Source organism: Babylonia areolata, chromosome 8, assembly GCF_041734735.1.
Source record: "Babylonia areolata isolate BAREFJ2019XMU chromosome 8, ASM4173473v1, whole genome shotgun sequence".
In the NCBI taxonomy this organism is placed as follows: Eukaryota; Metazoa; Mollusca; class Gastropoda; order Neogastropoda; family Buccinidae; genus Babylonia; species Babylonia areolata.
The window spans coordinates 17,205,248-17,219,784 of record NC_134883.1 but is presented as its reverse complement, the minus strand read 5'-3'; the positions used below and the strand labels follow the sequence as shown (position 1 = coordinate 17,219,784).

Below are 14,537 nucleotides of genomic sequence, written 5' to 3'. Positions count from 1 at the left end.
GCTTGTTTGATGAATATGTCAGCATCAGTCACAGTTTATGTTATTTACAGTTTAGTCGACCGCAACGGCCATCTTTTGCCAACTACAAACATAAAACGAACAATAATCATAACAACGAGAATGGCGGTAACAACAACAACAACAACAATAATATCAATAATAATAATAATGAATAATTGAATAACTAAACAAATAAATAAACAGATAAACAAATAAAGAAACGAATAAAAAACAAGAGAGGCAAGGCCTTCAAGACTCACTTGTGATACGCTTAAAAAAAAATCCAAGCTTTTTATGTATTGAGTATAATTTCAAAATGTAATGTTTAAGATGAGAAAGATCAGTTTAAAGCAAATTAAGTCCCCTAGCATTAATTACAAAGTAATTTCCCTTTTTTTACTATCTGCACCAAAATGTTTGCAAAATAAATAAAACTTCCATGCTTAGCAAAAGAAGTTCCTGTTTGAACAAAACATGATAATAATGACTGCTCTTGTTGTTGGGTCAGAATATCAGATCAAAGTGCCAAGTTTAGAGAATACAAAAAATATAAATATAACAGTAAATGCAGTTTGCATATAATTAGGCTTCATTTTGTGTGTGTGTGTGTGCCCATCCCAGAGGTGCAATATTGTGTTAAAGAAGATGACTGGAAAGAACTGAATTTTTCCTATTTTTATGCCTAATTTGGTGTCAACTGACAAAGTATTTGCAGAGAAAATGTCAATGTTAAAGTTTACCACGGACACACACACACACACACACACAGACAACCGAACACCGGGTTAAAACATAGACTCACTTTGTTTACACAAGTGAGTCAAAAAGTAACAAATAAATGAATGAAAGAATGAGTGAATGAATGAATAAATAAATACATAAATACATTAATGAATGAACAGATGAATGAAAAAATATAGGGCAGTGAAACAGACAGACAGACAGGCACAGCTCCGATCAGAACTGCAAGCCGTGGTCAGTGTGTCTGCCGGACCGTGACATCATAGACAGCGGCGGGGCCTGCCTGGACGAGGGACTTGCTGGCTGTTGCGACACTTGCCCTGCTCTGGACGGACCGCCCACGTCCTCACCGGACCGGGGACCTGAGGCATCACTGGACGAGGGCTTGGCCCAGGAAAATGCTTCCTTCTCCGCCTGAAGAGGGTGACATGATTCCATCAGAAAACGCTCCATGGCTGACTTTCGCTGCTGCTGCAGGGACATGCGGGACGCTGTGTCCCTGGAGGAGGTGGTCCCGCTGAGCCAGGCGGAGAAGGTCCTGTGGGCCGGGACTGAGGTTTTCGCTGCTGTCCTCTTGGACATGTCCAAAGACCGACGCCCCAGGCCGGGTGATGATGACTCCTTCACCGTGGGAAGAGCTCCCTCAGAGGCGACCTTCTTCAGGAACTTTCTCCTGGCGCCGGGAGCGGTCGGGTCGTTGGTCCTGGGCGGCTGCACAGCAATGGCCACCCCCGGAGCTATGTGGATGGACCTCACTGGGGCGTGTCCTGCAGCTTTCTCCTCCACGGCAGAGTTCCTGGCACCCTCCTCGTTGTTGTGCGGGTCGCTGTCCCTCTCCGGCGGACCTCCCTGACTCTTGCTGGGCACTTTGGCCCAAGAGGGTGACGGCTGTGACCTCCCTCTGCTCTTGTTGCTGGCGGCCAGAAGACTGAGGATGGGAGGCAGGTTCTTTCTGCCCACGGTGGGCATTCCTGCGAACGCGGAGCTGGAGGGAGGTGGGTCATAGGCGGCGGACATGGAAGATCCGGCTTGTGTTGCTGTCTCGGACACTACGAACACGTTCCCTTTCAGAGCGTCCCTGCTGTCGACAGACGAAGAAATTACTTTCCGACCACCTCTGTTATCGCCGTCGTCATCACTGTCGTCATCGCTGTCGTTCTCACGAACGGTGCTTGTGCTGCCGAAGCTGTAGAGACTGATGGTAGAGTAGCGCCTCGCTAGCATGGCAGCCTTAGCCTTCACCTTCGACTCCTTGACCTTTGCTCTGCTTTCCATGAAGAGGACTATGACCCTGTAGGTCTGCAGGGCAAGCACCAGAAGGTTCTTGCAGATGAAGAAGATGATGGTGTAATTGAACACCTGCAACAACATTAAACAAAACCAGAAACATATGTCAGCAAACGATACACAGTGTGCGGATTCTTCTCAAGTAGGCATTGCAAATAAAACCATAATAAATCCACGACAAAAATTGACCAATAAAACCATGATAGATCAACGACAAAAATTGCTAAATAAAACCATGATAAATCCCCGACAAAATTGCCAAATAAAACGATGATAAATCACCGACAAAAATTGCCTAACCATAATAAATCCTCGACAAAATCTTGCCAAATGAAACCACAATAAATTCCCGACAAAAACTGCCAAATAAAACCATAATAAACTCCCGACAAAAATTGCTAAATAAAACCATAACACATCCTCGACAAAAACTGCCAAATAAAACCATAACATATCCCTGACAAAAACTGCCAAGTAAAACCATAACATATCCCTGACGAAAACTGCCCCCCAAAAAACCCCATAATATATCCCCGAAAAAAAGTTGTCATTCTGAATAGATTCATCCACATGCACTTTGCGTGAGAGCCAGCCACACAGACCGAAAAAGAAAAATAGACAAGTTGAATGATGAACAGAGAGACAGGTATAGAGAGACAGCGAGGCAGAGAGACAGACTGAGAGTTGGAGGAACAGAAAGACAGAAGAACAGAGAGACCAACAGAGGAACAGAGAGACGGAAAACAGAGAGACCGACAGAGGAATATAGAGAGAGAAGAACAGAGAGACCAACAGAGGAACAGAGAGACCGACAGAGGAACAGAGAGACTGACAGAGGAATAGATAGACAGAGGAACAGAGAGAAAAAGGAACAGAAAGACAAACAGAGGAACAGAGACACAGAGAGAGGAACAACAAGACAGAGGAACAGAGCGGCAGACAGATGAATAGAGAGACAGAGGAACAGTGGGGACATACACAGGAACAGAGAGACAAACAGATGAACAGAAAGACAGATGAACAGAGACAGAGACAGCGACAGACAGAGGAACAAAAAAGAGAGTGGAACAGAGAGACAGACAGAGAAACAGAAAGATAGAAAAATGAACAGAGAGATAGAGGTACAGGGAGACAGACAGAGAAACAGAAAGATGGAGGAACAGACAGACAGAGAAACAGACAAACGAACAAAGAGATACACTGACAAACAGAGACAGAGGAACAGAAAGACAGGGGAACACAGAGACAGACAGAGGAACAGAGACAGAGAAACAGAGACAAAAAGAGGATCAGAAAGACAGAGAAACAGAGAGACAGACTGCGGACCAGAGAGACAGAGAAACAGAGAAGGTAAGACAGGGGCGGCCAAGCAGACCTTGAAGTAGAGCATGACGACCAGCCTGTTGGCTAGGAAGGGCCCGTCCTGAAGGAAGAAGACCACGAGGATGGCCCACAGCTCGCTGGAGCACAGCACCTCCCGCAGCTTCAGACTCTTCACCGCACTCTCCTTCTCCGTCTCCTTCCCCCCTCCCTGCTCTCCTCCACCCTCCGCGGTACCCCCCTTGGTGCCGTTCCCTTCCTCGCCGTCCTCAGCGGTGATCTCGTCCTCCTCCTCCTCTCTGTTCCCGCTGTTCTCTGTGTCGCCAGTGGTGGTGGTGGTCTCCTTGCCCGATTCGATATCACCGGGTTTGTTGTTGTCTTTGTTGCCGGCGTCATTGTCGGTGTCGGTGTCGTGGGTGGAGGTGAGGACGAGGGTGAACTGCAGCATGGCCCAGGTCCACCAGAAGAGCAGCACGTAGCAGTAGGCCTCGTCGTTCGCCACCTGTGGGGACAGGTGTGTCAGAGTGAGTGTCACATCCATGTATGGTCACCAACAGGAGTGTCAGTGTCACATCCATGCATGGTCACTACCGGGTGTGTCAGAGTGAGTGTCACAGCCATTCACAGTTACTAACAAGTGTGGACACTGATGGCAGAAACAGAAAGAAGAATCCAAGCATTCGAAACCAAGTGCTTGAGGAGACTACTACACATCTCCTACAAGGAGCACAAGACCAATGACTATGTGCGGAACCTGGTCAGCAACCTTGTTGGGCCCCAAGAACCACTGCTGGCGACTGTCAAACGACGGAAGATGGCATGGTTTGGTCACGTCATACGACATAACACCCTCTCCAAAACATTCCTGCAAGGGACTGTAGAGGGAGGGCGCAGACGGGGGCGGCAGAAAAAAAGCTGGTCTGACAACGTCAAGGAATGGACCAAAATGACGATGCCAGATCTCCTCACGACAGCTGCCAACAGAACGGCGTGGCGAGCTATGACATCTTCCTCATGTCCCCCCAACGACCCCAGCGGTCGAGGGAATGAGTGAGTGAGTGAGTGAACAAGTGTGTCAGAGTGAATGTCACACCGACTGGTCGATTACCAACAGAAGACTGAGCAGCAAGATATTTATCACTTTACAGAAGGGACAGGATCAACAGAAGAAGAAATAATCAGAAGGAAAGTCTCACGACAATTAGGCCTACTGAATAATGGAAGCACCAAAATCTAACAAATGTAGGTTAGGATTTGTGGGTCCTACGAGCGTATAACAATAACTACTGGGACAGGTCGCGTGCTGTTCTTTTAACAATAATGATTAGGCCAAGACTTAACGTAACACGACAGTGATTGAGCTAACAGTGTACCGTTTGTCAAATACGTACTGGAGTGAGACTATATCATTTAACAATGAATGAGCTTATGGTAACTCATCATAAAAAAAAAGACAATGGATGCTCAGATCATTTGGAGAACTGCTTTAGACAAATTTCCATTCACACCCACTCTTATTTTCCTTCCCAGCAGGAGGGGTCGGAGGTACAAACGCTCATGCCAAAGAACTCTTTCCTGGCACTTGTGAAAGGAACCCAAACCAAGACCTATAACGTGATGTAAAATTCCCTGCCTCCCATCCCAACCACCCTGCCACCTTGCACGACACCACCACCATAATACACAATCACCAGCGCACGTGCCACTGACCGCAGTGAAGCTGAAGATGGAGAGGAAGTCGATGATGTCTGAGGAGAGGGAGAGGTAGAGCAACAGCAGCTGGGACACCTCGTTGTGGGTCATCTGGCCTTTGGGCAGCAGCCAGCGGCTGAGGATGATGGTCACCATCATGGTTTGCTCAGACAGCAGCATCCAGTCCTCCTGTGAGAAGTCCAGCGTCACGGAGGTCGATGGCTGCACATGGAACAGGGATCAGCTGTATGTCTGGGAGGATGGCCTGGTGGGTACACAACCTGGGATACTGTGTGTGTGGTTGGTACACGCCCAACTGGGGATGGTGTCGTGGATACACATCTAACTGGGTGATGGTGTCGTGGATACACATCTAACTGGGAATGGTGTTGTGGGTACACACCTAACTGGGAATGGTGTTGTGGGTACACACCTAACTGGGAATGGTGTTGTGGGTACACACCTAACTGGGAATGGTGTCGTGGATACACATCTAACTGGGAATGGTGTTGTGGGTACACACCTAACTGGGAATGGTGTTGTGGGTACACACCTAACTGGGAATGGTGTTGTGGGTACACACCTAACTGGGAATGGTGTTGTGGGTACACACCTAACTGGGAATGGTGTTGTGGGTACACACCTAACTGGGAATGGTGTTGTGGGTACACAACTAACTGGGGATGGTCTGGTGGGTACACACCTAACTGGGAATGATGTTGTGGGTACACATCTAACTGGGAATAGTGTTGCGGGTACACACCTAACTGGGGATGGTCTGGTGGGTACACTGGGAATGGTGTCGTGTATACACATCTAACAATGGGGAGTAAACACGTCTAACTGGGGATACTATGGTGGGTACACACCTAACTGGGAACATTGTGGTATATACACACCTAACTGGGGATGGTCTGGTGGGTACACACCTAACTGGGAACATTGTGGTATATACACACCTAACTGGGGATGGTCTGGTGGGTACACACCTAACTGGGATGGTGTGGTGGGTACACACCTAACTGGGATGGTGTGGTGGGTACACACCTAACTGGGATGGTGTGGTGGGTACACACCTAACTGGGATGGTGTGGTGGGTACACACCTAACTGGGGATGGTCTGGTGGGTACACACCTAACTGGGATGGTGTGGTGGGTACACACCTAACTGGGGGACGATATGGTGGGTACACACCTAACTGGGAACGGTGTGGTATGTACACACCTAACTGGAGATGGTCTGGTGGATACACACCTAACTGGGGACGGTGTAGTGGGTACACACCTTACTGGGAATGGTGTGGTATGTACACACCTAACTGGGAATGGTGTGGTGTGCACACACCTAACTGGGAATGGTGTGGTGGGTACACACCTAACTGGGAATGGTGCGGTGTGTGCACACCTAACTGGGGATGGTCTGGTGGGTACACACCTAACTGGGATGGTGTGGTGGGTGCACACCTAACTGGGAATGGTGCGGTGGGTACACACCCAACTGGGGATGTTCTTGTGGGTGCACACTTACCTGGACATGGTCTGGTGATACACACTTAACTGAGGATGGTCTTGTGGGTAATCTATTTATTATTATTATTATTATTGCCCATCAGTTCTTGAAATAAAAAAAAAAACAATAATGTTAAAAGGTTCATTAAAATAACATTAAAGGAACCAGTTCACTGACGCCTCACTGAATCTACGTAAGACTCGAACCAAGTTTTTAATAGAAAATAATGTTAAAACATCGTAAAAATATAACATCAACCACGTAAATTTCAAATGAAGTTAAAAACATCGATTTCCCTCGGGAACTGGAAAAGGGTGTTCGGACGAGGGGCATTCCGGAACACCAAAAGATCTTCATGGATCTGTCTGTACACTGCTTGTGCCTGATCAGTACCACGCAGATGCCAGCAGTCAATCAGAACGCGATTGACACTTAGGGGGTGGGTGGATCGGAACACACCATGGAGCCCCATCATTTTTCAGAATAAAAAGTGAACAGTCAAACACACAGTCAGCCACAACACAGCCAACCCCACGAACAGACAGACAGAGAGACAGATAGAGATATAGACAGACAGACAGATAGGGAGAATACCCACTGACCACGGTGGCTACGAAGGAGTTCGACAGACAGGCAGACAGAGAGACAAGCAGGGAGAATATATCCACTGACCACTGTGGCTACAGAAGTGCTGGCTATGTTTCCGTAGTGGCCCAGGTGATAAAGCTTCTGCAGCCACAGTCCCGGCAAGGCGCTGATCAGGTAGCACAAAGTGGCCGGACTGAACCTGCGGGGCACAGAGGACTATGATTATACATGTCCCAGGGCACTGTATACATGTCCCAGGGCACTGTATACATGTCCCAGGGCACTGTATACATGTCACAGGGCACTGTATGCATGTCCCAGGGCAATGTATACATGTCCCAGGGCACTGTATACATGTCCCAGGGCAATGTATACATGTCCCAGGGCACTGTATACATGTCCCAGGGCAATGTATACATGTCCCAGGGCACTGTATACATGTCACATGGCACTGTATACATGTCACCGGGCACTGTATACATGACCAAGCTCCAAGCGCTTTACAAACTCGGGATCATTTGCACAACAGGCTGCCTATTTGGGTAGAACCGACTGATGTGGGCTGCCACTGGGCCCTCATCATTCGTTTCCTGTGTCATTCAATCAGGTTTCAGGTACGCATACATACACATTCAGACATACATGGAACATTTACGTGAATGACCGTTTTGTTTATTTACCCCGCACGTAGGCAGATATACTCCATTTTCGGGGGTATGTTCTTGTTTCCACAACACACCGAATGCTGACATGGCTTACACAATATTTAATGTGCGTGTACACACTAAGGGGGTTGAGGCACTACCAGTTCTGCACATACGGTGACCTGAGAGATCGGGAAAATATCCACCCTTTGCATGTCTCAAGGCTCTGTACACATGTTACAGCGAGGGCACTGTATACATGTCACGGGGCACTGTATACATCACAAAGCACTGTATACATGTCACAGGACACTGTACATATATCTTCTTCTTTTATTATATATATTATCATTATCATTTTACGTGTTTGTATTGCAAAGGAGAGAAAAAAAATGCTGGGGAAACGTCAAAGTTGTCCAAATAAAATACTGAAAAATGAAGACAGGTATAAATCACATGCGTCAAATTAACGCACGAACACCCCCCCCCACCACCACCACCCCTCCACACACACACACACACACACACACACACACACACACACATACACAGCTACGACTTACCAATTCCACTCCTGTCCATTTCTGACGATTAATGTGACGAAGTACTCAATGAACAAACAGACGACGCCAATCGCTATCAGCCAATAGGTAGTGCCCAAAAGCACGACTGTCCGCCATATTACGATTGTTGCGTGCATTAAAAACATGCAGCGAGCAAAGGTCGCCTTGAAGTAATCAATATATTCAAAAAGAATTTCTTTCAAAATGCCCATGGTGGTTGTCCAGCGTGTTAAAATCGTTCGTTTCCACGCCAACAGTCAAAGGATGACAACCGGTGATTATTCAGGGATGTAGCCACTTCACGTCGTCATTTCAACAACAACAAAAGAAAGCAAACAAACAAACAAAAAAACCCACTTGTCTCCAAGTAACTGTTGTATGACGGTAGTTTGTTTCCAGGAGGAAAAAGAAGGGAGAAAAATTACAGGACTGCAACAGTCACTTTCTGGTCACCGTGCGGACTGTCGGAATCTCAGAAGTCTCAAACAGTGGAACGTGAACAAAGCAACACAACCAAAAGCATCCAAAGCGAGAAACGGACACGAAAGAAGTAACTTGGAAACTGCAACAAACCAAGACTGAAACTTTGTCAAAACTGAAAGAAAAGAACATCTCCCCAGCACAATCAACAGACGTCTTTCGCGAAAAGGACCCACACGGCAAAACCAGTGGAAGTAACAGTTTTCTTCTTCCTCTCGGGGGTAATGGTCCCACTGACAGGCATACGCGTTTATATATGCGTCATCCCCAACCGTGAACCTGTGCAGGTCAAGTGTAGCCGAACGTCTGGGTGCTTGAGTATTGTGACAACGATTACAACGACTTTGTTTGACGCACAGACTGTGACTTCCGTGTTACTTCTGGCTTAGCGTGACGTCATCACAACACTGTTCCCGTCTAGTAGGTTGTCGACCATGGCTTTGAGGGAACTGGCTGACAAAGTTGTATAGACGTTTTGAAAGCCACTGCACAATTAGTTTGAAATTTCGTAATCTCTCTCTCTGAATTTATCTATCTATCTGTCTATCTATCTTTGTGTGTAATATCATCAATATATCTGTAAGACTATTGTAATCTGTATAGACCTATTTAATTACAGGTGTGAACTTCAAAAAGCACCATAACGTTACTCTCAAACTATGATGAAAACAAAATTAGCGATGACAAAAGATATGAATTTTTGTCATTTTTTGGTCAGGATCATCCAAAACGTCGAAGGCTACGTTCAAACTAAACCTAGCCAGTTGCAGACAACACCTGGCCAGAAATTGTACACACGCCATTTTGCGCATTCTTGCCGTGGATACCGGCGATAAGTGTTCACACTGGCCACCAGCCGTCTCCAGCTAACTTTATGATATTGTCTCGTGTAGAAATATTAGACGGATGGGTGGTGCTAGGGACTGGGACTCTTCAATGACACAAGCAGCGTGAATCCCGATAAAATTCGTTTCTTTCGTCGTAGCTGACGGCAACTGGCATTGTCTGACTGAAGTGTGTTGCTGTGTCAGGCTGACGGCAACTGGTATTGTCAGACTGAAGTGGGTTGCTGTGTCAGACTGACGGCAACTGGCTGTGTGTGACTGAAGTGTGTTGCTGTGTCAGGCTGACGGCAACTGGTATTGTCAGACTGAAGTGGGTTGCTGTGTCAGACTGACGGCAACTGGCTGTGTGTGACTGAAGTGTGTTGCTGTGTCAGGCTGACGGCAACTGGCATTGTCGGACTGAAGTGTGTTGCTGTGTCAGGCTGACGGCAACTGGCTATGTGTGACTGAAGTGTGTTGCTGTGTCAGGCTGACGGCAACTGGCTGGCAGCAACTGGTTGGGCTTAACGTGAACGTAGGGAGCACTTTTGCAGAGTTTGTCGAGCACCGATGATTATACCTACTTCTTCTGTCTCACAATCTTCCCCCTTCAGTGAATGGCAGTAGTACTGTTAGCTGATGGTAAGGCATAAATTATGATGGAAAGGTTCATCTTCTCAGTCCGTTATCTCACTTCAGCTTGTCGTAACCTGGCCCATATATATATATATATATATATATATATATATATATATATATATATATTCAAGACGATAGAAAATGCGTTAGCAAAAACATTGATCATCAAACTATTGTGTTCCAGGTTTCTAATGTTATATGAGTCAATATTCAAATCAAAATATCGGACAGGTGCTCATTATCAAACAGCCTATACATGCAAAAAAAAGGCACCCAGAACACTCCCACCCCTCACACACACACTTATTTGTCCATGGAGGCTTTGACTTCGTAGCTCTATCCCCTGAGTCAACGGCGGTAATAAAGACAGTGGAGCTCGCGCTACCTGATTCCCACGGCAGTGTTGCCTTTGGACGTTCTGTCAGGGTTGTGACTTGTTCTGCACACGATTCGCTCTGTAACGTCCTATAGCTTTATGTCCTCCTGCTTTATTCTGTCAGAGCTCAATATCCTGAATATGGAACATGGCGGAGTGAATGCCCCACTCTTTTTTGAAACTAGGGACGATAGTTTCAACCAATGCACTCAAAAGAAGTACACCTATTCCAACTGGTCTATATTCTCAGAGCTCAGTATCTCTAGCTCAGTATCATCAGAACTCATGTGTTACAATATATCTAGACTCCACAGCTCTATACATATAGTATAAATGTATACTGCCACAGCTCAAATCACAACAGCTCTGTCTTCTTAAAGTTTAATAAGATCACATTTCTTTATAATTACCACCACTCAAATCCGCAAAACTTTTCCATCGGTCAATATTTCAACATCAATGTAATGGAGCTTTAAAAGCAAACAAATCCATGAAATACGATTCCCACCCCCATGCCAGTGTGTGTACATGCCTGGCATACAAATCAATAAATATAGTTTCGTTAATTAATCCAGCTGGAAATTATACGCGTTTGAGTGCATGTACGTGTGCATGCATACATGTATGTGTGTTAGTACGGCTGTGTGTTTGTTTACATAAGTACGCACGAAATATACCTACCTACTAAAGTGCTTGTAAATGTACATGCGTGGGGGTGTGCGTACACGCGCGCAGGTGTGTGCATGCTATGCATGCGTGATCGTAGTTTGATGGTTACACATTATTCAGAACCCAGTTTCGTGACGACGGTACAATACGAACACACAGGGGGGCGGGAAGGGAAAAGGTGAGGCGGATGGACTGAGAGGTGCTTAACAAAACTGTACATAATCAGAGTGATTGACCAACAAAGTGGTGAATGAATACACTAAGTGCAAGTGGATATATAATAACGAGAGAGACAGAAGACAGACAGACAGACAGACAAACAAACAATTGCATAGTCATGATAATCAGCCTGCTCTAACGTATCATCCTGGCAGTTTTGTTCGTCAATGTAAAACAAAGTAATGAATGAACAGACTAAGTGCAAGTGGATATGTAATAACGAGAGGGAGAGACAGACAGACAGACAGACAGACAGACAGACAGAGACAGATAATTGCATAGACATGATCATCAGCGGAACAAGCACCTGCTCTCGCGTACCTCACCCCGGCGGAACATCCTTACACTTTGTACGTCAATGTAAAACAGTGACCAAAAGACGACATAGTGCGCTGTCCTTCGGCAAAGTCCCGCCACTGACTGACACCACCCTGACTTGATGGCTGTCTGATGCAGCCAGGGACCCGAAGCATAACCCGTGACAGTGAAGGCACTGAGAAAACTGTTTGTGTAGCGATCTGTGATCACCCCCAACGACTGCCGACATTTAGTAATAATTCCATCCTCGTTCTCAACTCTTTTTTTCCTTTTTTTTTATTGTAAATTATTCACAACAGAGCTTACATGCAGTTCACACACACACATACAGACACACACACACACACACACACACACACACACACACACACACACACATCTCACGCACAATGCAAACAACGTGTCTTGAACACTGTAAAACAAATGAGACGAGTTTTAATTGTTTATTTCAGTATCGGCATACTGATACAATTCTACATGGTTATAAAAATCACCTGCGTTGACTAAGCTTCACTTGAGCGAGTCTCCTGCTCACGTTAAATGTGCAGCCCTCACCCCCTCTCTCTTTCTGTCCCTCCCCTCCACCCCCCACCTACCCCACTCCTCCCACCACCGACCAGGAAATAACTTTTTGTCCAACTGCCTGGAGGTGTGCTCTAGTGTTTGCTCACCTCCATTCACGTGGTTCGTGGTTTCTTGACCGCTGCCCAATGGTCAGTGGTCACGCCTAGCGCCTGGCTTGGACTTCAAAAGTACTTTAGTTCAAAGTGCAAAATCTTCATAAAGATCCAGAAAGCTTGCTGAAACAATCCACCAAAGATCTGCTTAGGGAGATATACAGAGGAGAAAACAGAAAAAAATGGACAGAACCACCCTGCCACCCCAAAATAAATAAATAAATAAATATACATTTTAGAAAATAAAAACGTGATAAAAATAAATAAATAAACAAATAAACATCTTTAAAAACAAAAAATTGACAAAAAGAAGTAAAACAAACGAAAAAAAAACACTTGCAGAATTGACGAGGAAACCATAATTATGCTGTTATAGTGTCAGGTTATGGTTGGGTTGTGGCATCCACAAGCCACAGTACACAACCCCTCGTTTACCACCCCCCCCCTACTCCCCCCACCCTATCCCCACTCCTCCCCCACTTGAGACTGTTGGTCATAGGAAGTCCCTTCCCTCTCCACCCCCCTCCCCCCACCCCCACCCCCTCACCCTCCCTCTCTCCGAACCCTCTCCTCCCCTGCTAAGCCCACATGCCTGCTCTGTTGTTAAGCCACTTGCAGGCACCTCACAGTCAAACATAGCCAGAACAATTAGCCTCTCAGACACCACTTCAACTCCCTCCTCCCCCACTCTCCTCATCCCTCCCCCCACCCGTTCCCTGCTGAAGTGTTTGTAGGGATCAGGACAGTGTGTGTGTATTGCATCCCTGACATCAGTCATCTTCTTGTGACCAACCAGAGGTGTCCGTTTGGAACATTTTATACACAGTGTGTTTACAACCAATCAGGTGATGTGTCTCTAAATCATAGACACAGACTGGAGTGTTTGGACCATTGGTCCACTGAGTTGTACCAGTTGGGAAAGCATGAATATAAACAGCAAGCTCACATAGTTGCGGCCTTTTCCCTGCTGTTAGCAATCTAGGAAGCCAGACTGAGAGACTGAGGCTCCACTGAGAAAAACATCTGTTAACCAGGAGGGCTGTGTGCTGCTAACTGCTAACGCTGCTAACTGCTAACTGCAAGGTTATGATGTGCTGCTAAGTTAGGATGTGCTGATAAGTGCTGTGTTAAGTTAGAAAAAAAACACACCTCAATTCATCTTACTAAAAGACACTGCTGTGGTACGAGGAGAGAGCGGATTGTGCACCTATCCTCTGCCTGTTATCCTACCTCTTCTTCCTTCTTCTCCTTCTACCCCTACCCCCCCACCTTTTTACAATGCGAAAACCCATACAACCGACAGACCTGAAGAAATCTGCATGGTAAATAGTTCTGTTCAACGCCCCAATGACTTCACAGTGTTAAGGGGGGAGAAGAGAAGAAAGCTTTAAAGTACATTCGGATCCTAAGGAAATTTGATGTTTCAAAAATACTGTCCACGCCAGTTTTTAATTTATATTTTCTGCATTGTTTTCTCCCTTCTCTGTGTTCCAAGCTTGATTACGGATTTTTGTATCTTTTTTAAAGTCAGTTCTTCAATACCTGAAGCCATGCTTCCCTTCTCAGGGCTTGTCTACCAGTTAGGTAGCTCAAATCACTCAATTTTGAAATAAATTACTCGTTTTCTTTCCTCGTGCCAATCCCAGACCAAGCCTCCACCTCCCCAATCTTTTGAAACACAGAGCATAATTATTAGGCTACATTACAGCCACCACACCTCAGTTTCCATGATATGAATTACAGTTTCCGACGAATCGCAAACAATCGTCTGCCAACCATGAGAACGGAAATGACGTCACCCAGTCTCATGCACGCCAAACGGTGAACTGGAAAAGATAATGATGATGGTGTTAGCTCAAGTCATTTAGTTTCAGTTTCTTGTTGGAAGTCAGTTGAGGTCACACACACACACACACACACACACACACACACACACACACAAAGTGACACACACAGCCAAATGCACGAAGAGCACACACAGACTTTTGAC

General features: G+C 46.0%; 1 protein-coding gene across 1 annotated transcript; it reads right to left on the bottom strand.

Moving 5' to 3' along the window:
- Positions 1 to 235: 235 nt before the first annotated feature.
- On the bottom strand, positions 236 to 9,026 carry LOC143284980 (uncharacterized). Its single transcript, XM_076592142.1, has 5 exons — positions 8,346 to 9,026; positions 7,223 to 7,337; positions 5,059 to 5,262; positions 3,404 to 3,850; positions 236 to 2,100 (listed from the first exon to the last, which is right to left on the bottom strand). Exons 1-5 carry the CDS (start codon positions 8,555 to 8,557, stop codon positions 958 to 960), a joined length of 2,121 nt encoding a protein of 706 aa, XP_076448257.1. The 5' UTR covers positions 8,558 to 9,026; the 3' UTR covers positions 236 to 957.
- Between the last annotated feature and the right edge of the window lie 5,511 nt (positions 9,027 to 14,537).

Bases quoted from the DNA above. Each gene is read 5' to 3' on its own strand.
- LOC143284980 (XM_076592142.1), bottom strand. From the start codon at position 8,557: ATGGGCATTTTGAAAGAAATTCTTTTTGAATATATTGATTACTTCAAG. The intron at 7,338-8,345 runs GTAAGTCGTAGC...TGTGCCCCGCAG, and splicing joins AATGGACAGGAGTGGAATTG to GTTCAGTCCGGCCACTTTGT. The intron at 2,101-3,403 runs GTCTGCTTGGCC...ATGTTGTTGCAG, and splicing joins TCGTCATGCTCTACTTCAAG to GTGTTCAATTACACCATCAT.